Here is a 20,997-nt window from a genome sequence, read left to right on the forward strand (position 1 = left end):
AGCGATGACAGTACACATGCGATACTAAGGCAGATTGACTCTAAAAGGGCTATCAGAGGTCCGCACCCATGCGGCAGTCTCTCTAAGCCAGCTCTCGAAGTCCTAGCGCGAGAGTATGTCGTGTCACCCCCGAAGTGCCAGGCTACACTCGCATAGGTTATCGGCCCACTTCTCAATGACGAGGTCAATGATAGGACATGCCAACCTTCTAAAGGCGGAACCGCAAGCTTCTTACAAGCCCCACGGATACCTTCATAGGTCTTACCCTCGCAGTACAGTGCTGCCTGGCAATACCGCTCCTGCAGCTTGTGATTGCCAGTGTTTGTCCTCCCGCAACCTCCACTGGCCAATCGAGACTATTCGTGTGCCCGCAATCTGCGTACTATGCGTAGGGGACACCAGCGGGCCATAGGGATGACCATAGCATGATGCTTGAGGTACGGAGTGTTCAGATGCTGCCTGATGGCCGGTCCGTGCTCGGGATGTGATGCACGCATTGCTCCTTCCCTGTACGCATGAGTAGGTGCACTATCTATACACGTCCGAGTCGGGCCTAGTGTTTGGGACATCAATATTGTAAGTAGGAAGCTGCAGCCTCGCTTTTCTCTTGCGCATCAAGCAAGTGCCTTGCGTTGCTCAAGCACTGACATTTGTACCTATCTTTTCAGGCTCAAGTAGAGCAGTAGGCTCACACAGGTTTCTCAGAGGCTAATCTGGCGCAATCCACTAGAGTGGGTTAGATCCCTGTAATAACTGTTTGTTTACTGTTTATAAACTGTTTATAAACATTTACAACCGTTTACTGTGTGTTTACAAAAAAAGTTTACATGTAAACTAAACGGTTGGAGCCTTAACGTCGGCGCAGGAGACATCGGCAAAATCACTAGCCCACCGCGGGGGTCGAACCCGCAGCCTTGAGATTAATTGAAGCCCACAGACTTAAAAGTCTCACGCTCTATCCGATTGAGCTAGGCGGGCTTAATAATTCTCCAAATTTGGCCGTACTCAATCCTGACGTGCAATTCACTTCCGGCGTTCGAAGGAGCACACAAAGTTCGTTAGGAGAGTTGCATAACCAAAGTAAGAAAGAAGAACTCGCTGAAATATTGATGCTGGGTCGCGACCAAATATCGGCCCTAACAGTGAGACAGGTAGACGTGGTGCATCGACAATGTCTTGGACGACTCTGACCTGCCGTGGTAACCAGCTACAGATGGGGAAATTTGAACAAAATCGCTGCCGCAATTCAGGACGACCACAATAGAAGCGTGTGGTCCGCAAGGCCAGCACTAACAGCTGCAGTAGGTTGCACGAGCGGCCCGGATGGGGCGTGCACGAAGGAACGGGAGGAAGTCAAATCTTCGGCTGTCTACAGACACTATCGATGAGATATTCCTTATAGCTCATATTATCTGAAGCTGCCACCGCTGAACTGACGTCCAGAAACCAGTCTCAAACGACACGTCTTCCAGGCAGGCGCCCTTTGTTGAGCGACGATCATCCCAGACTGGCCGCCTGATCAAAATAGAGAAGCCGAAAACGCTGTAAGGCAACTAATAAGCCCATAGCAACATGGTCAGTCACTTGCACTAGGGACTCACCATAACCGTCGATGAAACTATTATGCAATGCCACTCAAATGGAAGATCGACCGTGAAGCTTGAAGTTCGAACATGTTGCTGTCCCGGATCTTGAGCAGCGGCAAATCGCTAGTGATTCGTGAAGTGCGGGGTTAACTACGGAAAGCTGATGGTTCAGTGTGCTTGCGCACAATACTCGACCCTCCCTGGAGCTTTGTCGAGGACGCATTCCGGGACTAGATGCTTGGAGGTGGGCCAAATTTTAGACAGCACTACATCCTATGATCACAGAAGATGGGATTCCAGTCCGCGTTGCACGCAGGACTCCCAAATTTGGGCTACTTTTGAGCAAGTCTTGTGGCGCGTGCGAGGGGCTAGGGAATTTCCTCGTAAAATACTACCAGTACAGGCAGCATGTGAACGAAATTGACAAGATCTCACACGATATTGGCGCAATTGCCTGAGCCGTTCATGTTTAGATCCCAAATATGCGCTCATTGAGCGGGCCCCTGACACCGCGGGGAGAATCACGTGCGGACCTCGAATACAGCAATGTTGGTCGCGTCGCGTGCCTCCTTACCCTACGTTGTCCCACCACGTTGTCCGGATGCCTTCGAACAGCGACCACGTCTCGGTGGTCGGCTATCAGGTCGCTGGACCATCCAACGCCCATGCATCATCATCTCACCGGCGCCCCCGTAGGGCCGCCGCACCGCGACGGAAAGCCCCACCAGTGCAACCGCAGGATATCATCGAAATATCAGACTCCGACGAGGAGGAGTTCTATGAAAAGTGTGTGGTAGCGAGCTCCGAGAGAAGGAGAACACGTGAAGGTGGAGGGCAGGTTGACGGGAGCCCTGATCGCCGTCTCAGGGCGCCTTTGTTTTTGCCCGACGACGACCACGGTGCGTCCAATAACTGGGCGTGTCTGCGACCGTATTGTCTGACATGCGGACACCATAGACGAAGACGACGCCATTCTTGCACTCTTAAACGCGGACGATGGCTTGTCCGTAGCCCTGCCACCGGCATCCAGGTCGCCTCAAGGTAAAGGTAAAAGGAGAGCCGACGTGCGGCCTATGGATCGCTACGACAGTCCGCTACATCTTCCAGTCCCTCTGTCAGCTGCCTCGAGTCCCCCCGCTTCCCAAGAAGAAATTATGGCACCCAGTCGCATTCCTCGACTCATCGCACAAGTCCTCGAGATTGTTCCCGACGTGGACAAGAGCTATCTGAAGCAGCTTATTATGCTCCAGGTGGACTCCCGTCCCTCAGTTTCTGGGAGCAACTGGGGAGACGATGAAGCGCTTTTTGCTCAAATTGCTGAAGCGATCTTACACACGCTTTTCGAGAACGCGGAGTATCCAAAAACTCATGACAAGGACAGGTCAGCAGCTGTGCCTCATGTGCGGGATCCCTCGCCTGTTGTTGTTAAGTCCCAAAAAGCTCGTTCGTCAGACGGCATTATTTCCATTGTGTCTACGACCACTCAAACCAAAGAAAACGTTGATGTAACGAGTGGCGAGTTTAAGGTGGACGCCATGAATGCCCTCGGTGGCGGCCCGCACAATGAGGCGAACGCCCTTGTCGCTGTATGTCACCCTTCATATGCAGCAGCTTCAGGGAGCAGCGATCGTCCACAGTCCCAGCCTACAGAGCCAAAACAGGACCCAATGTCCCTGACGGTGGCGCAGGTACTCGAGATCGTCCCCGACGTCGAGCCTACGCATCTACTGAAGCTCATCCGGCACCACCTCGATGTCCAAAACGTAGACTCTGCAGGTACAACTGCCACCGCCCTGGACCCGTATGAAGTTGCTCTACAGCGGGTTTTGCACTCCCTGTTCGAAACGCCCAATTACCCAAAGGTGTCGAGGAAGCGGAAACGTTCGTCAGACGAAGGTGCAGAAGAGGCAGTCCCTGCGAAAGCAAGGAAGCTTGATGGGCCCGACTATACTAGCCAAGGTAGAGCACGCCTTGGAGGCAAGTACTACGACGTCCTGGCTTTAGTGAGTCCGCCATACCGCTTGGACTACCCGACAGATGCTTACTGTTCGACTCAGAATCAACTCTCGCAGGAGTTTCCTAGTATTCCCTGTGACGAGGTACAACGGCGCTTTGCAGAACACAATAGACTGTATGCGCCGACCTATCTCTCCCTGCATGCTCAGCGACGGGAAACGACATCTACGAATGGCACAGCCCGATCGTCTGGCAAGAAACGCAAAGGCAAGGGGAAGGCGCACCACGACGTAGAGTTCGAGAAAGAACGGGCGTGGCTTGTGCGCAAGCTGCAGGAGGACGTCGCCTTGCACGGCGTGGAAGGGGACGACGGCGAAGGTCTGGAGTGTGGATGCTGTTTTTCGACCTATCCCTTTGTACGTCTCCATTGCTGCATTCCAGCTTCTCTGCTCATATTATCGTCCTATCAGAGCAAAATGACTCAGTGCCCAGACACGCATCTTTTCTGCGTGGATTGCGTCACGAATTACGCTGCGACGCTCCTCGGCGAGCACAATCACGCGATCAGTTGCATGGACCAGTCTGGGTGCAAGCTGCTCTTCGCGCCATCGGAGCTCCGCCGGATCCTCACGCCGAAATTGCTTGAGCTGTACGAGCGCGTCAGCCAGCGGAAGGAGCTCGAAGCAGCGGGGCTCGAAAACCTCGAGGAGTGCCCGTTCTGCGAGTACCAGGTCGTGATCGAGAACGAGCAGGAGAAGCTGTTTAGGTGCGAGCGCGAAGAGTGCGGCGCCGTTTCTTGTCGGAAGTGCAAGAAGCTAGTGAGCAAGATTTGTGACGTCCGTTTTCTCCAGTTTCTGATGGGCTATGATGCAGGATCACTTGCCCAAGAGCTGCGAGGGTACGTGACCAGACATACATTCGAAATACTGGTGTTTGACAGGCTGTCGCAGAGGCTGCGGAAGACAAGAAGCTCGACGCTCGCCACGCTATCGAGGAAGCTATGAGTACGTTCTTTGTTCCTCATCCCGGTGAATGCTCGTCTAATATCATATGCGTCCAGCTGCTGCCCTCATGCGTAATTGTCCGAGCTGTAACAAAGGTACGTGAAGAGGCATTTACGGCCCCTTCATTGCGCTAAATAAACCACTATCAGCATTTATAAAGGAGGCTGGGGTATGTCCACCTCTCCCTTCTGTCTGATTGCAGGCTAACCCTCCACTCAGTGCAACAAAATGGTCTGCCCGCATTGCAAAACGATGTCATGCTACACTTGTCGCAAGATAATCAACGGTTACGAGCATTTTAATCAGGTACGGTTCCTATCTTCTGATACCTGCAAACCTTTACTAAACGAGATCTAGGCACCTCCGTATAATTTGCCAAAAGACAGTCGAAAATGTCCGCTATGGGAATCAGACACTGAGCAGCGACACTCGGAAGAAGTATGTCTTCGGTCCCATGTACCGCGTCCAACGCTGACCGAATTTTGCCAGGTTGCTGTGGCTGCGAGGAGAGCGCAGGAAGAGTACAGGCGTGCGCATCCCGGAGTCAACGAAGCAGACATCAGAGTCGACCTGCCCAAGGCACCGCCTAAGCACGCAGTCTGCAACAACCCTAACCATCGCCACCACCATCCCCCGCCCTTCCCGGCCGGTCTGCGTGCAGTCGCGAGGCCAGTGATGGGCGCCCCAGTACCACTGCATCGTGCAATGGGTCAGGCGTTCCTCGACCTGAGGATGCCGCCACTGCCGCCACTGCCGCCGCCGCTGCCACTGCTGCCACCGCCATACAACCCTGCCGCAGCTGCCGCCTTTGCGCATGTGCACCCCAATGCGGCGCTTGCACATCCTCCTATGCCCGTACTGGCTCCACCTGCTCTACCTGCCCGACTCCGTCGCAGGCACCGCCATGGCGCGGCGCCCGCGCCTGTCCCTGTAGCAGCGCCACCTCCACCCGCCCTGCCAGTAATGCCGCCGCCGCCGCCGCCACAGTTGCTTGCACACGATCCGCGGCGGAACCCCCGACGAAATGCCGCCCTGGCTGCTGAGGACATGGTACGGCTCGCTGCGGGCGCGGGCGTACTGGACGCGGTTGTGCTGGGCGAAGGCATTCACAGGCCGCACCGTGCGGACAAGGCACGCGGGAGGCCTATCAGGGTCGAGCGCCACCGTTAGGTCTCTAGTCGACGGCAGCGGCGTCGCACATCAATCTATCATGGTAATTGACTATTCCCCTTTGGATAGACAGGGATATTCGTTTTTGCATATTAGTGGGGCAGAGATACTACGTGAATTATCATATAGCAACTTCTACACGTTCTGTCGTTCTACTTCGTTAGCTTTCATATTGAAACTACCTCCCATTTGTCGAGTACCCCTCTCGACGTTTTCCCCCTCTGTGCATGATCTGCTTTCCCGGCCTCATGAGCGACGGGATGCGCGGTCGATGTCGTTTTGCAAGAGAATCCGAGACGAGAGGCAATCATGAGCTTCTCACGGGGCGCATCATGATCACTTTGCCTTTCTCAGGACTCCGCATGGTCGGCATCAGGACACGTTTGGGAATTTCGATGTCTCAGACCCGCCGGTAATTTGCATGGCGGATATTCACAGCTCGTTTCTCGCGCTCATCAACGCCCCGGAATGTCAGCCGTGATGACGAGCGCTGTTTCTACTGTGCGCTCTCTGTTCGTTGTGCATCAGACCAGCAATATTGGCCTCGGTGTGACTCTCCTCACGGGCTCTGACTAACGGACATCCATCAGGTTTCCGCATCATTCAAGCCGAAAAGTGAGAATTTGCGATTTTGAGCAGCATGTCCAGCTTCAACTGCACTGAAGGAGCAAGGTATTTCATTCTTGAGCAGGCTCGAATATCAGGCTGATGTCATGTTGGACCCAGGGCTCCGAGTCGTCCTCGACCTGGGCTCCGAAGGTTTGGCGGCGTTTCTGGCGCTCGTCTTCGTTGCGCGCTCAGGGAATACGGCTGTTCTGGCGGCCATTTTATCTAGACATCTTCACTTCTATCTCACGGGACAACCGAGCCCTGGTCGAGAGCGAATTACCACTACAGATCTGGAGAAGCTTTTCTGACTGGCACATGTCGCTCCTGTCCCGGCACTGAGGCCGTCAAAGAAGCCGCAAGTTCTGTTGGGAACGACTGCGTGCCGGTCGTTCTCACTGTCGAGAACGCTGACTGTCGAAATATGACGCGGCGCAAGTGCTCTGCCGGACGCTGGCGTCACAGGCAGGAAAAGCGCCTAAGACTCTCGACCTTACCAAGCTTATCTTCCGTCGCGTATATATACTGCTCCTGCTCCAGCCATGTTCGCAATCATCGTAGGCCAACGTTGACTCATAACAGGAAATAACACAAGATGTCCCGCCCTGTACAGAAATCCGCGCTAAACATTGTCATGGTTAGTCCGTACCTCCAGTCTCCGCATCCTGCATGTATTGAAGTGTACCCCAGGGTTGCATGACCTTCGGCGCAAAGGGAACCGAGGGTGCACGTGTGCATGACGTAAAAGACATCGAAGCGATCCTCGATGTCTTCCAAGCTCATGGCCACTACGAGCTCGACACTGCCCGCGTGTACGCCCAGGGCACGAGCGAGGGAGTGCTGGCTGCGCTGGACTGGAAGAAGCGCGGCCTTGCCATGGACACGAAGCTTTACCCCATGGGCGTAAGCTGACCTGAGCCTCTATATAAAACATGAGACTGACGGTACCCCCCAGCCGAATGGGTATAAGCTGCGAGACTTGCCGGTGATCACCCACAAACCAGAGGTGCGGGCTGCGAAGCTATAGCGCCAGTCAGGTTTTATAACCGCCGTATAGGACTTACGCAAGCACCTGGACGAATCTTTGAAAGCGCTCAATACCGAGTGAGTCCATCATAAGTGTCTGAAGAGCCATGTGCTGAGTTACAAGCAGCTCCCTGGACATGTGGTACCTCCATGGCCCTGACCGCACGACGCCTTACGAGGTGACCCTTAAGACCGTGGATGAGCTCTACAAGGAGGGCAAGTTCAAACGCTTCGGAATCAGCAACTACATGTCCTGGGAAGTCGCCCAAATCGCGGAGATCTGCAAGACAAATGGGTATGTCATGCCCACGGCGTACCAAGGACTTTACAACGCGATCCACCGGTATGTTCGTCTCTTTACGAATTAAAGCGGGAAACTTCAACGACATGGGCACAGCGCGGTAGAGCCAGAGCTCTTTCCCTGCCTACGCAAGTATGGCATGGCGTTCTATGAATACAACCCGCTCGGCGGCGGCTTTTTTACAGGTAGATATCGTTCGACGCATGACCAAGTCGAGTCCGGCTCCCGATTCGATCCAGACAAGATGCAGGGCAAGGTACGTGCGTTCTGCTCGGAGTCTTGCGGCTTCTGAAGGTTTGCTGGCAGGGATACCGTTATCGGTACTGGAACGAAGCCTACTTCAACGCTCTGGCGAAGATTGAAGAGGCCGCGAAGAAGTATAATCTGACGCTTGCCGAGATTGCCCTTCGCTGGGTCGAGCACCACAGCTTGCTGAAGCGCGAGCACGGCGATGCGATCATCATCGGCGCTTCGAGCCTGAAGCACATCGAGCAGGTCAGTAAGCGTTGTCTCGTGTCTGGCACGAAATTCATATACGGCGGGGGTTTAGAATCTTATTGACCTCGAGAAGGGGTCGCTGCGTGAGTGTCACATTTATAGAAGTGGTAGAACGCGCTTTGACCGTGATTTAGCCGAAGACGTTGTCAAGACTTTGGACGAGGCTTGGGCCTCGGTCAAGGGGACTGCCACGAATTATTTTCACTGATACGCTGGCGTAGCTGTTCTTCCACATGGCAGTTTGCAATTATAAAATGGCAACCGCGCTGCTATGGACTTGTTCAGCCTTACTGATCACTCGCTGTTTGTGTGTGCTATCTGCCGGTGTGCGTAGGTTGATAAGTTGTAATCACAGCGGGATGTATTTCCGTATCGCTCCTTTTGTCCATTTTGCCGCACCTGTATGTATATCTGAGAGCAGAAAGTGCTGCAGCGGACGATCTATTGCGCCATCCGCGTTGAGTGCCACTAGTGCTCAAATGATACCAACCGTTTCCGGCCGGTCCAATTCTGATTAGTTCGTAAGCCAAGGGAGCTCTACGAGCTGTGCACACAGGGCCTGGACCCGGCTCCAACGAATCGGATCATGTTGTGCGAACTCCGATACCTTTGTGGCGTTCCCACGCGCTTGTAACTTGAGCAATACGGTACCGCTTTCATTCTGTTCATCACGTCGCATTGAGGCGCGTGCACCCGGGCGCAGCTTATCTTTCTCAGCAGCGTCAAGACTCGTATCCTTATTTTCTACTAGCGATGAATATGGTAGCAGAAGCTTCATGAGCCACTAGATCTTAATGGGTATCTAAAAAGCTCGCGGCACGGTGCCGTAGCAGTGCCAGCCGACCCCCAGTACCTATCAAGTAGCACGACGGAGTAACTGGTATGATTATAGAGAGCAAACTTATTTCGTTGGCCATTGTAGAATAATTAGGTGCGCTTCAGTGCCCTAGCAACTGGAAGCCATAGGAGGCCGATCTCCATCGACTGTTGTCTCTTATCCGGCTCAAGCACGAGCAGCTTAAATAAGATGCGGCTGTTTTTGGCGCACCGAGCACAATGTATGTCAAGAGAGTCGGAGTATCAAATGTGTGCGAGTTTGCAGAACGGCTAGCGCTCCTGACTACACTAATTCCGGGAAGGCTCAAGTCGTGAAGATCTTGGGCAGGGCGCGAGTCCAGGACAAGAGATCCATCATGAGCCACCCCCACCAAATCAGACTTTGAATTTGAGGGATAATTGGGAGCTGCCCCCGACTTGTGGACATCAAATACTTATCGGCGCTGCTCTCGGGCTTTGCCGGACACGGACAAATGAAGCTCACGTGATGCCTTTTCATGGCGCTAAGCAGACTCTCGCTTTTTCAATTGCCTGTTCGCCATCCATGGTGTTGGCGTCGAGTACTGGTCTCATATTTGAAAATAAGCGTTCATGACGGCTTTTATAGCCATACAAACTACAGTATGCGCGACCATCGGAGAACGCAGGCCAAGAAAAGCGAGGCAGCGCGCTCTCACGCTGGAGATGCCACGAAGGGCTTTGTAGCATGATGACCGCCGAGCTTGCCTTCTATCAGGCATCGCACTACAGCATGATGGAGTGAAGGTACGATGATGCCCTCATCCGGCTTACTGTGGTGCACGGCATGTTCACGAAGATGGCGTATAATGTTGGGACTGCCCTTCGGACGCGCTTCTCTGCAGCTAGACGTTCGCTGGTGGCCAATTTTAGGTCCATCCACCGCTCCACGGGCTCACGCGGACCTATACTCCCCGGTTTTCGATGATTACTGCCCGCTAGACTCCCGTCGTGTTCGCGTAGGCAAGTTATCTATCTGCGAGCAGGTCTAGCTCGTACTGGTTAGTCATCAAGACATTTACAGATCCATAACATTCACGTTGAATGCCGTCAGTACCAGCGCGGGCCCAGTACAGGAAACTCAAGGATGTCCGACCAGGCTCGTTTTGAATGGTAGCCGGCTGCGCAACACACGACGATCAATCTGTTCGCGACATCAGGCACATACGTGGGCGCATCCAAGCAATCTCCTTACACCCGTCGCTCCCGGCTGGGCCGCCTCGGTCTTCACCATGATGACTAAGTCCCCTCGTGTGGCGAGCGAGTGCTCTCTTTTCCTCGGCATTCTACTCCATTGCGCTATACTCGCTCGAGAATAAAGATAACAGGGCTCTCGCAGGCTATGCAGAGCCTGCACTACGCACTATCGATTTCAGTGTGCACTCATGCACTTCACCGCGCACGTCTGGTGCCAAGGCTCTGAGTTTCCTATTGGTGAGTAAATAATATTTGTTTGGAGCTTTTGTAGCCTCAACCCGCGTTTAGATCTGATTTGTCACAGCTCGCAGGTACCTATCAACTGAACATTTTCCTCTGCCTGACCATTCGGCGCTCGGGGATCCTTGACTATGGATGCGTTCCCCTCGACCTTACTAAGCCACATCGCGGTGGCAGATATAAACCAACCCCTCATCCGGCGGTACTCATCAGCTTCAAGCACCAAGATAGAGAAACAGTAACATCTACACTCACTTCAAGGTGTCCCACCCAAAGCAGAAGACCACGTTGAACATCGTCATGGTCGGCTTCCCTGCGTAGTTATTTTTGCTGTGTACATGCTGAGTTGGGCCTCAGGGTGCCGGAAACTTTGGGGAATTGGGCACAAATAACGTACGTGTGACGGGTGTGGTGGACGTCGGGGCGATCCTCGACGTCTTCCAGGCGCATGGCCACTACCAGGTCGATACCGCGCGCATTTACACCGGAGGCACGAGCGAGAAGGTGCTCGGCGAACTCGACTGGAAGAAGCGCGGGCTCATCCTGGACACGAAGCTCTGGCCGAATGGGGTACATCTGGAGGCGCTCTATGCCCGGGGCCTGCCACTGACGGTTCTTCCAGACGAACGGGTATCCCCTTCCTGGTGCACCGCTGATGAGCCACAAGCCGGATGTGGGTGATGCAGCACTGGCGCCACAGGATACTTACTGACCACGGTGGTTTGTAGGATCTGCGCAAGTACCTGGACGAGTCCTTAAGGGCTCTCAAGACCGAGTGAGTCAGTGCGCACATCCGACGAACACTGCGGCTGACTCGCGTAGCTCCATCAACCTGCGGTATCTTCACGCGCCAGACCGGACGACACCCTTCGAGGAGACACTCAAGGCCGTGAACGACCTCTACAAGGAGGGAAAGTTCCAGCATTTTGGACTCAGCAATTACATGTCCTGGGAGGTCGCTCAGGTCGTGGAGATATGCAAGGTGAACGGCTACGTCGTGCCCACGGCGTATCAGGGGCTCTACAACGCGGTACACCGTACCGTTGAACCTGAGCTGTTCCCGGCCCTGCGCGAATACGGCATTGCGTTCTACGCGTTCAATCCGCTCGGTGGTGGGTTCTTCACGGGCCGTTACCGCTCGATGCACGACCGGATCGAGCCAGGCACGCGCTTCGACCCGAACAGCACGATCGGCAAGGTCTGTTTTCCATTCTCTGCATATTATCGCTACAGCTGAAGTTGTGCTTGGCAGATCTCGCGCTTATGGTACTGGAACGAACCGTACTTTGCCGCGCTGGAGAAGATTGAAGAAGTCGCGAAGAAGCACAACTTGACGCTCGCCGAAATCGCCCTCCGTTGGATGTCCCACCACAGCCTCCTCAAGCACGAACATGGAGACGCGATTATTATCGGCACCTCGAGCGCACAGCAGGCTGAGCAGGTCAGTCCGTCGTGTGCTGGCATGTTAGACAACGAGCTCATTTGGACTCGACGCGCCAGAACCTTGTCGACCTCCAGAAAGGTCCTTTGCGTAAGTAACATACAATATTTGACCTGTGACTAAATCTGACCGTGGTGCAGCCGAAGAAGTTGTCAAGGCTCTCGATGAGGCGTGGAACTTGGCGAAGGGTTCTGCCGCAAATTACTTCCAGTAATCTGGCCCGAGTCTTTTGTATTTGAGTCTTTTTGAAACGAAAGATGTCAAATCTCCTGCGAACGTCGTTTTTACTCTAGAAATTAAAATTCTATATATATATATATATATATATATCTGAGAATATTGCCAACCTAAAACGCGCGCGTTTTGTGCGAGTCGTGTGAAAACAGTCCAGGAATTTTGGCTCACTCAGAGTCCTACTGTAGAGCTCACCACCGTCACGCCAGCGCGAAGTGTTCAGAGCATAACTAGAGGCCATTCCCGACGGCCTTCAAGGTGGTAGAAGCATAGGCACCCGTACAGCCGAGGGACCATTCTCTACGGGCCCTCGTGTACAAAGAACCTACGGTAGCACTTCTGTACAGATTGTAAGCTATGATTTCAGGAGGCGTTCGCCCGCAGTCATGGTTCCGGATGGGGTGTTCACTTCGGGGAGACTGATCGTCATAGGCAACCGTGGATATGCTAATCCTAGCAGAGGGGGAAATGTGAATGCAAATAATGCGCTTCCTTACAACGCTTACAATCTGTACCGAGTAAGTCGCGACGAAGTAGTACCACAAGCAATAACACGGAGACATAGGCTTTCTGCTTGCCGTGGCGTGCTCCTTTATGTATGACAGATCAGCATACGGATTATCGCCCGCCTAGCTCAATCGGATAGAGCGTCAGACTCTTAGAGCGCGGGTGAATACACGCCGTTAAGTGTAATCTGAAGGCTGCGAGTTCGACCCTCGCGGTGGGCTAGTGTTTTCGTTCTTTTTTTTTCTCCTTCAAAGTGTAAACTGTAACCCCGCCGCACTTGAACCCCTTGGGCTCTTATTAGTGCCAGCAGGCGGGCATTGGTTCCCATAACCGCCCTAGACTACCGTACCAAAGACCCATCATTCACTAAACCTAATCCTGATGAGCACATTTCATGCCAATCTTTTAACCTTAGTACTAGTATCACACCAGCTTGGAAAGTTCTCATGACTGCGTCTTTCTCGATGCACTCCGAAACTCAAGTACTGTCGGCGAATACACAAAAGCCTGTGCAGAGCTATATACAAGCGGGATAGCCGTTTACTAGTGCCCGAAAATCGCGGTCGGCTGGTATGGCTCCTCGAGGTACTTGACCTCCTCCTCGTCGAGTTTGACATCGAGTGCATCTGCACCCAAACCTCTGTCAGCAGGGCCCACGAAAATATCCCTATCAAGCAGGACTGTGACGCACCGATGATCTCCTTCAGGTTCTGCAGACTCGTTGTGCCAACAATGGGTGCGGTTACCTCTTCCCTGGCGAGTTCCCACGCGAGCGCGATCTGTGCCATCGTCATGCCCTTCTTCTGCGCCAGCTCCTCGACGCGCGCGACGATCGCGGACGTCCCCGCTCCGGCGTACCCGTGTACCCATCTTCAGACGCAACTCAGCGCATGAGATAGAGCAGAGAAACGGGAAGACGTACCCGTCAGACTTGGTGCGCGAGGTGCCCTTCTCGAGCGTCACAGAGAACGGGCGCGTAAGCACGCCACGCCCGAGCGGTGACCAGGGGATTGAGCCAACACCGAAGAGCTGTGGTGTGTCCCTGGTCAGTGCTATTGGCACACGAGGGAAGGAATTATGGGCTGACCTTCAATGTCGGGAACATCTCGCGCTCCTCCTCGCGATAGATCAAGTTATGGTGGTTCTGCATCGAGATGAATGGTGTGAGCTTGTTGTTGATTGCGTAGTCTGCAGACAAGTCCGTGTTAATCTAAGCCCATCAGTCTCATAAGTGAGTGTAGATGCATACTTTGCATGGCATGGACTGATGGAGGGACATGATCAACGTATGAAGAGATGTAGACTAAGGGACAGACTCACATTGATAGGCATGGCACGAGCTCATTCCGATGTAGCGAACGTAACCAGCTTGGACGACGTCGTGCAATGCCTGCATGGTCTCCTCGATCGGCGTCGTCGGGTCAAACCTATGGCCTATAGAGTACATGTCAACAGAGTGGCGTCAAACAGCTCGAAAGAAACGTACATTGCAGAACATCGATATAGTCGAGTTGGAGACGCTTCAGGCTCGCCTTGACAGAGTCGAAAACGTGCTGCACATTACAGATTAGCCGACTGGGTACGAACTTCTATGGGCAGGTCGCAAACCTTGCGGTTCAACCCCTTCTGGTTGATGATACCAAATTCCTCAGGCGTCTTGCCAGAGCGCACGATGCTAATTGTCGAGTCCGGAGGCACCGCACCGTAGAGCTGTCAGACAAAAGTTCAGTCCAAAATGGACTGAAGGCTAACATGCGAAGTATACCTTGGTCAAGATGACCAACTCCTCTCGCGGAAGCCCGAGCTTCCGGATGGCATTGCCAAGGATGATCTCCGAGTGACCGTTAGAGTAGACCTAGCGATTTGACCATTTATTTAGGCTGCACTTATACTAGAGGTATGACAGCGTACACACATTGGCAGTGTCGAACGTCTGGATGCCGGCGTCGTACCTAACCAGCGAGCAGTGCGGATCGGGATCTGTGAGGCGGCTTTGCAGCTCAACAAGAGTACTCACGCATATTTGATGTGCTTGATGGCCTCCTCTTCTTCGAGGACCCAATCTGCCCAGCTCTTGATACCGTAGGACATGCATCCAAGTATAATCTTGGACACCTTCAGCCCGGAGTTGCCCAGACGGACTGTAGTGAAACCTCTTCAGTGCCAGGCCATCGGTCGGCATGCGTAAACAATACCATATTGCATCTTTGCTTTCGAAGCCTCGGTCATGTTACTGGTCTAGTTGGCAAGCACAGCGGTGTCACGGCAAGGGTCGAGTGTGGGCAGTGGGAACGCTTGAACTCGTTACTCTCATATCCTGCGGTATATATACACCCCAGCTCTCCCACAAGGAAGCTTCCGTGTTGTCGTTCCCTGTGATACCTATCCTGGTATGACCACGATAGTGAGCGCGGACTCATGACTTCATGTGAACGGCGGATGGTGAGATAAGCAAAAAAGCGTATGCCTATATATTGCTCCGGATGAATTGTATCCGATATCCGCGCTGAATAAGCTGCCGTGGTGACGCGTGCGCCGCAACGAGAGGAAGTAGGCGGCACCCCTTTCCCGCTGGTGGTAATGCCGTGTCGCGACCGACATCATGGGCTTGTGACTGCCATGTACTTGCCCGTGCCTCCCGAGTTCCATAGAAGCCTTCGTTACGTAATATGGCGCTTAATTGATCAACGTCTGCCCTCATGGCATTATGCATCATGTTTAGGATGACCGCAATACAGAGAGGAGTATCTCAAGTTTATGCAGAAGGCTCATTAATGCTTTTTAGAGTGCTCTATAGGAGTATTTAAATATTCAAAGCCCGTGGAACCACTGGCCAGGGACAAATTTGGCCGTTTGTCTAAGGTTAGGGCTGGGTCTTTCGATCTTCTCCTGCGTCGAGATTTGGACTTAATTGCTCCACTCTGGTCCACACAGATCGCATTTTGGAGCCCTCCCGGGAAAAATTGCGGCTCGGGATGAAGCCCCCATCATACACAATCTCCTTGTAGGCGAGCACTTCAAGGCTCTTTATCGCACTGTCAACACACAAGTTGTGGAGCGTCTCCTTCGACAACAGCCGCCTTGCTTGTCCGGAAAGACCTGGCTTATTTGGCAGCCTTCATGTGATGAAATTCAATACATCTCGAGACATTGCCGGAATATGGTAAATACCAGAAATAGGCAGAGATGACGCGTATTTATTTTGTGTTTACAGACAGAGCTTTGTGACTATGACGATGCCACTAGTACTAGCAGGACTACTTCAAGCGCAGAAGGGGAACAACATGAGTCCAAAATGCAAGTACTGTCTGTGATAATGCAAAAGCCTGTGAAGAGTTATCTTTAGGCAGGCAGGCCTGCTACTAGTGCCCGAAAATCGCAGTCGGCTGATATGCCCCCTCGAGGTACTTGGTATCCTCCTCATCGAGCTTGACATCGAGCGCGTCTGCAGCCTCGGTCAGTAAACGTGACAGAAATATCTGTGTTAAGTAGGGCTGCGACGCACCGATGATCTCCTTCAAGTTTTGCAGGCTCGTTGTGCCAACAATGGGTGCGGTGACCCCGTCCTTGGCGAGCTCCCACGCGATCGCGATCTGTGCCATCGTCTTGCCCTTCTTCTGTGCTAGCTCCTCAACACGCGCAACGACTGCGGACGTCCCCGCTCCAGTATACCCGTGTACCCATCTTCAGACAGAGTTCAGCGCATGAGATAGAGCAGGGAAATGGGAAGACGTACTGGTCAGACTTAGTGCGCGAGGTGCCCTTCTCGAGTGTCACAGAGAACGGGCGCGTGAGCAGGCCACGCGCGAGCGGCGACCAGGGGATCGAGCCAACACCGAAGAGCTGTGGTGCGTCCTGATCAGCATCCACGCGAGAATAGGAGCTGTGAGCTGACCTTTAACGTCGGGAACATCTCGCGCTCCTCCTCGCGATAAACCAGGTTATAGTGGTTCTGCATCGAGATGAACGGTGTGAGCTTGTTGTTGATGGCGTAGTCTGCAGACAGGCCTTGTCAGTCCCAGCTCATCGACCTTATGAGCAAGTGTAAATGCATACTTTGCATGGCGTGGACTAGTGGAGGGGCGCGATCAGCTTATGAAGAGACGTAGACCGGAAAACGGACTCACATTGATAGGCATGGCACGAGCTCATTCCGATGTAGCGAACGTAACCAGCTTGGACGACGTCGTGCAATGCCTGCATAGTCTCCTCGATAGGGGTCGTTGTGTCAAACCTGTGGCCTATAAAGTGTATGTCAGCAGAGTGGCAACAAACAGCTCGACAGAGACGCACATTGCAGGACATCGATGTAATCGAGTTGGAGACGCTTCAGGCTCGCCTTGACAGAGTCGAAAATGTGCTGCACATTACAGATTAGTCGACTCGGTATGAACTTCTACGGCCAGGTCGCAAACCTTGCGGTTCAACCCCTTCTGGTTGATGATACCGAATTCCTCAGGCGCCTTGCCAGAGCGCACGATGCTAACTTTCGGGTCCGGAGACACTGCGCCGTAGAGCTGTTAGATAAAAGTTTAGTCCAAGACGAACTGAAGGCTAACATGCGAAGTATACTTTGGTCAAGATGACCAACTCTTCCCGCGGAAGCCCGAGCTTCCGGATGGCATTGCCAAGGATGGTCTCCGAGTAGCCGTTAGAGTAAACCTGGAATTCGTTAGGCTGCACTTATACTAGAGGTATGACAGCGTACACACATTGGCAGTGTCGAACGTCTGGATGCCGGCGTCGTACCTAACCAGCGAGCAGTGCGGATCGGGATCTGTGAGGAAGCTTTGCAGCTCAACAAGAGTACTCACGCATATTTGATGTGCTTGATGGCCTCCTCTTCTTCGAGGACCCAATCTGCCCAGCTCTTGATACCGTAGGACATGCATCCAAGTATAATCTTGGACACCTTCAGCCCGGAGTTGCCCAGACGGACTGTAGTGAAATCTCTTCAGTGCCAGCTTATCGGTCCATATGCGTAAACCATACCATATTGCATCTTTGCCTTCGGAGCTTCGGTCATGTTGCTGGTCTAGTGCGCAAGCGAAACGGTGTGAGGGTGGTGAGAACGCTTGAACTCGTTACTCTCATATCCTGGCGGTATATATACGCCCCAACTCTCTCGTAAAGAAGCGTCCGCATTGTCGTTGCCTGTGATACTGATCTTGATATGGTCACGATAGTGGACGGACTCATGATTTCATGTGCCACGGCGCGTCCTGTGGTGGGAGGTGAGGTAAGCAAAGAGTGTGTGCCTATTGCTCCGGGTATATTGTATCCGTTATGTGCGCTGAATAAGCTGCCGTGGTGACGCGTATGCCGCGAAAGTATCTGCCGAGCTTGACGAGGCAAGCGGCCGCAAGGTGACGCACGCTTTACAACATGACCAGTAAGATGTCACTGGTTCGTTTAGGCGAGCAACTCCCGAGTCTGATGTTCGTTCCGAGGCACGTTATTACTTCAGGCGTCATAAGTCAGCACCTTCTTGCGCTATTAATGCATTTAGATCAACGCTCTTACTCTATGAGGACCGTCACGCAGGCCAACTACTTTGCAACACAAGGGAGTTCTGACGGCTGGCTGAACTTCGTCGTTATGAAATTGGGTATCAGGTCCGCGCGCGGGGGCTTCCTCTAAGCGAAATGACTACCAGAAAGTTATTTTACTTCATCCTCTTGCTGGAGAGCTACCTGTGCTCACCTATCACGACGGGAATCCGCGTATGTAAGCACGCTGAAAGAACTTCCGTGATATCCGCATGACGCTGACACTGCTCGGCCCGGAAAGGTTAGAAGGTTTCCTTTCAGACGGCTATACCGGCGAATACTTGTCGTGAATCTCAGTATGCGCACACCTCAAGCGGTGACTGATGTTAACGTTTCCTTCATGGTTACCCGGACGCCCTACTGAGCCCTCGTCGTCCAGTCATCCGAACAAAATGAGATACGAGGTCCAATTTCACCGGAAGTCCAGAGAGCGGAGAAGGCCTACACACCAGCTGTCGATGACCTTGTGATTGCACACCATTCTGTATCGAAGGACGGAATCACGTACTACTCCGGTTCCGCTCACGAACTGACTCCATCGACGGAAACGACGCGTCAGAACCACCAAGACCTCTGAGTAATATCGAGCGGCTACAACTGGTGCACGAAGTGACATTATTCATACAAAATATTGCATTGCGCCCTACGGTATCATTAGCACCCCCAGAATATTCTTGTCGGCGACTGCGCAACTTACCATCTTCCTATTCTTCTGCCCTCTGTCGTTCTCGTTCTCGGGAGCAGCGCCGTAGACAGTGAAATGCCTGCTCCCGTCCTCGCGCACGGTCAGTATCGACGCCATATTCCCGCAACGGTAGCAATAGTTGGGTGCGCTCCAGACGGTGACAAGCTGCTCATCGAACATGTACTTGTAGCCCTCTTGGACGAGCTGGTGTGCGCGCGCGATGAGCCGCAGCGAGTTGACGTGGTTGAATTCTTGCGTTACGCTTGCGCCGAAAAGCCAGCCCGCCCCGCGTGGGCTCACCGCCCAGTTCTCGACTTCGTCGGGGTCGGACCACATCAAATCTACGCGGGGGTTCAGAGAGGCGTGCGGGAAGTCGGTAGAGGGGTGCTCACCGCAGAAGGCGCCTTCGTGTGGTATCTCTTGGGCTCGTGAAAGGACGCGTATCTGGTCTAAGGTCCGGATATCTGGAGAGAGCCCGCCATGCACGCAAAGCGTCTCGCCATCGATGATCTTGCGGTCCATGAGGGGGTGGGGTGAAAACAGAGGCGGAGGGAGCTCACAGCAGCAAGGTTCATGTAGTCGAAGACGCTACAACATGCTTTCCAAACGAGTGCGCTGCCGTACTTCTGTTGGCACTCGTCTGGAGACCGCGTGAGCAATGATCGCATTCACACAGTCGCGGTACACACCATAAAAACCATACACCTGCGTAATCTGCCTGCTCTCGTGGTTTCCTCGTAGAAGTGTCACCTTGTCAGGGTATCTGTGCTCGGTCAGTCCTTGGATTTCTCTACATGCAGCGGCCGGACGCACTTCGCCTTCAGAGCAAGTAGGAGCGATACTGTTTCGAGGCTGTAGTGCCCGCGGTCGACAAAATCGCCCTGGAGGTCGCTTAGCGGGCGGGGATGGCGGAGTCTGAGGGCGACCTACGTGCCATAAATATATAGCTCGTCTCCGGTGGGGCACCGCCCTTGCGGAGAAGCTCGAGGAGGTCCCAGAACTGGCCGTGGATGTCGCCGCAGATCGTAACCGGACTCGAGACTGGCTGAATGTTTGATTCCTCCATGAGAATGCATCGTACCCGTTCACATAGCGTCTTCATATCTGTCTCGGGTAGATTCTCGCAGCGCATGAGCCTTTCGATCCAGGAGTCGGGGACAGAGATGGCCATGGCGGGTCGTCTGTCGTCTAGTATCGTCAAAAGTATGTGCTGAGAGTAGAGTTATGCGTTGCGGATTGCAGTGGTTCTGGGACGTCAAAAGAAATGATACAGAAAGAAAAAACAGAAGCAGGTCGAAGGGAGTGTCAAGGTCGAAGTCAAAATGTCGAGCACTAGGCTGAAGGTAAGCAGAGGGATTATCGCAGATATCCATATCCATCTCAATAGATCAAATTTGTTACTTGGCTACTACAAGATCATTACTGGATCGCTTATGTTTCAGACAGCCGTCACTGAGGTGACTGATCGAGTAAGTCCAGCTTCTTGAGAAGGTAAGCGGTACGTCCGCAATGGCGGAACACAAATCTTGTGCACGAACGTACTGACCCGAACGTACTGTGCCCCACAGCCTAGTCTCGTGCCTGTAAGCTACCCTTCTGCAAACATGCTCTGCGTTGCATTCAATGATCAGCTACTTTGAACCTCTTTATGTAGTAGCATCCTCGCACAAGATCTCTAGGGCGGCCAGGTACGTGTCTCGCAGTAAGAGGAAGAATAACCAAGTAATCGGATAATAGTGTACGTGGGGCCACTTAGCGAGCAGTTAGGAACTTGGAAGCGGGGGTCGCATCGTCCTCCGCGAAGGGCCGATCCGTATTTCGTAGGGTCTCAAGCGTATGCTCTTTGAGGATCTTACGCGGCCATGACCTCCGTTGAGAACCTCCCCGGCGCCCCTGCTCACCAGCGGAGCCGTAGAGTCTGAAGGGTCGAGTCAGAGATAAGTAAGCATGCTTTTTTAAACGCATGTTACGCGTTGCGTCCGAGTGCCGTGGAGTGTCTGACCAAGCCGGACGGTAAAGCCATCAAAGCACGTCCTCAACGACGTCCAGAAAAGACAAAATACGATAAGCAGACAGTAATCGTAGCAGCAGGAACAGCAGGATTGGTCGCTATGTCGCCTCTACAATGCTGTCGTCCTTGGA

General features: G+C 53.3%; 6 protein-coding genes and 2 non-coding genes across 8 annotated transcripts; 5 read left to right on the forward strand and 3 right to left on the reverse strand.

Moving 5' to 3' along the window:
* Positions 1–885: 885 nt before the first annotated feature.
* On the reverse strand, positions 886–978 carry PHACADRAFT_t121. Its single transcript has one exon. It is a non-coding gene; the product is annotated as a tRNA-Lys (tRNA).
* A 2,275-nt stretch (positions 979–3,253) lies between these two features.
* Positions 3,254–4,954, forward strand: PHACADRAFT_100771 (uncharacterized protein; the record flags this gene model as incomplete). Its single annotated transcript, XM_007399061.1, has 8 exons — positions 3,254–3,958; positions 4,013–4,360; positions 4,416–4,440; positions 4,493–4,546; positions 4,603–4,641; positions 4,696–4,715; positions 4,766–4,852; positions 4,904–4,954. Coding segments are annotated over 8 exons (1,329 nt in total), but the record flags the coding sequence as incomplete, so codon positions are not given.
* A 69-nt stretch (positions 4,955–5,023) lies between these two features.
* On the forward strand, positions 5,024–5,872 carry PHACADRAFT_261421 (uncharacterized protein). Its single transcript, XM_007399062.1, has one exon. It carries the CDS (start codon positions 5,252–5,254, stop codon positions 5,714–5,716), a length of 465 nt encoding a protein of 154 aa, XP_007399124.1. The 5' UTR covers positions 5,024–5,251; the 3' UTR covers positions 5,717–5,872.
* Positions 5,873–6,884: 1,012 nt separating this feature from the next.
* Positions 6,885–8,593, forward strand: PHACADRAFT_261422 (uncharacterized protein). The gene is made up of 9 exons (XM_007399063.1): positions 6,885–6,959; positions 7,013–7,225; positions 7,278–7,328; positions 7,380–7,426; positions 7,476–7,691; positions 7,746–7,905; positions 7,956–8,144; positions 8,200–8,230; positions 8,282–8,593. Exons 1-9 carry the CDS (start codon positions 6,918–6,920, stop codon positions 8,353–8,355), a joined length of 1,023 nt encoding a protein of 340 aa, XP_007399125.1. The 5' UTR covers positions 6,885–6,917; the 3' UTR covers positions 8,356–8,593.
* A 2,146-nt stretch (positions 8,594–10,739) lies between these two features.
* Positions 10,740–12,094, forward strand: PHACADRAFT_31238 (uncharacterized protein; the record flags this gene model as incomplete). The annotated part of the gene is made up of 7 exons (XM_007398488.1): positions 10,740–10,742; positions 10,797–11,069; positions 11,168–11,214; positions 11,262–11,637; positions 11,692–11,880; positions 11,940–11,970; positions 12,021–12,094. The coding sequence occupies 7 exons, from the start codon at positions 10,740–10,742 to the stop codon at positions 12,092–12,094; spliced, it is 993 nt and encodes a 330-aa protein (XP_007398550.1).
* A 643-nt stretch (positions 12,095–12,737) lies between these two features.
* PHACADRAFT_t119 lies at positions 12,738–12,842 on the forward strand. The gene has a single exon. It is a non-coding gene; the product is annotated as a tRNA-Lys (tRNA).
* Positions 12,843–13,058: 216 nt separating this feature from the next.
* PHACADRAFT_261425 (uncharacterized protein) lies at positions 13,059–17,805 on the reverse strand. The gene is made up of 12 exons (XM_007399064.1): positions 17,614–17,805; positions 17,436–17,559; positions 17,334–17,370; positions 14,387–14,476; positions 14,230–14,331; positions 14,108–14,174; positions 13,942–14,055; positions 13,871–13,885; positions 13,709–13,809; positions 13,544–13,650; positions 13,313–13,491; positions 13,059–13,247 (listed from the first exon to the last, which is right to left on the reverse strand). The coding sequence occupies exons 1-12, from the start codon at positions 17,645–17,647 to the stop codon at positions 13,165–13,167; spliced, it is 1,053 nt and encodes a 350-aa protein (XP_007399126.1). The 5' UTR covers positions 17,648–17,805; the 3' UTR covers positions 13,059–13,164.
* A 339-nt stretch (positions 17,806–18,144) lies between these two features.
* Positions 18,145–20,110, reverse strand: PHACADRAFT_261428 (uncharacterized protein). Its single transcript, XM_007399065.1, has 8 exons — positions 19,790–20,110; positions 19,669–19,736; positions 19,545–19,618; positions 19,416–19,495; positions 19,248–19,365; positions 18,868–19,196; positions 18,325–18,813; positions 18,145–18,270 (listed from the first exon to the last, which is right to left on the reverse strand). The coding sequence occupies exons 1-7, from the start codon at positions 20,024–20,026 to the stop codon at positions 18,790–18,792; spliced, it is 930 nt and encodes a 309-aa protein (XP_007399127.1). The 5' UTR covers positions 20,027–20,110; the 3' UTR covers positions 18,145–18,270; positions 18,325–18,789.
* Positions 20,111–20,997: the final 887 nt, after the last annotated feature.

Source organism: Phanerochaete carnosa, assembly GCF_000300595.1.
Source record: "Phanerochaete carnosa HHB-10118-sp unplaced genomic scaffold PHACAscaffold_8, whole genome shotgun sequence".
Taxonomy (NCBI): Eukaryota; Fungi; Basidiomycota; class Agaricomycetes; order Polyporales; family Phanerochaetaceae; genus Phanerochaete; species Phanerochaete carnosa.

Bases quoted from the DNA above. Each gene is read 5' to 3' on its own strand.
- PHACADRAFT_261421 (XM_007399062.1), top strand. From the start codon at position 5,252: ATGGGTCAGGCGTTCCTCGACCTGAGGATGCCGCCACTGCCGCCACTG.
- PHACADRAFT_261422 (XM_007399063.1), top strand. From the start codon at position 6,918: ATGTCCCGCCCTGTACAGAAATCCGCGCTAAACATTGTCATG. The intron at 7,906-7,955 runs GTACGTGCGTTC...GTTTGCTGGCAG, and splicing joins CAGACAAGATGCAGGGCAAG to GGATACCGTTATCGGTACTG. The intron at 8,145-8,199 runs GTCAGTAAGCGT...GCGGGGGTTTAG, and splicing joins GCCTGAAGCACATCGAGCAG to AATCTTATTGACCTCGAGAA.
- PHACADRAFT_261425 (XM_007399064.1), bottom strand. From the start codon at position 17,647: ATGACCGAAGCTCCGAAGGCAAAGATGCAATATG. The intron at 14,056-14,107 runs GTACGTTTCTTT...TGTACTCTATAG, and splicing joins CTATATCGATGTTCTGCAAT to GCCATAGGTTTGACCCGACG. The intron at 13,248-13,312 runs GTGCGTCACAGT...GTTTGGGTGCAG, and splicing joins GAACCTGAAGGAGATCATCG to ATGCACTCGATGTCAAACTC.
- PHACADRAFT_261428 (XM_007399065.1), bottom strand. From the start codon at position 20,026: ATGGCCATCTCTGTCCCCGACTCCTGGATCGAAAGGCTCATGCGCTGC. The intron at 19,496-19,544 runs GTGTGTACCGCG...CGCGGTCTCCAG, and splicing joins GCAGGTGTATGGTTTTTATG to ACGAGTGCCAACAGAAGTAC. The intron at 19,197-19,247 runs GTGAGCACCCCT...ACCCCCGCGTAG, and splicing joins ACACGAAGGCGCCTTCTGCG to ATTTGATGTGGTCCGACCCC.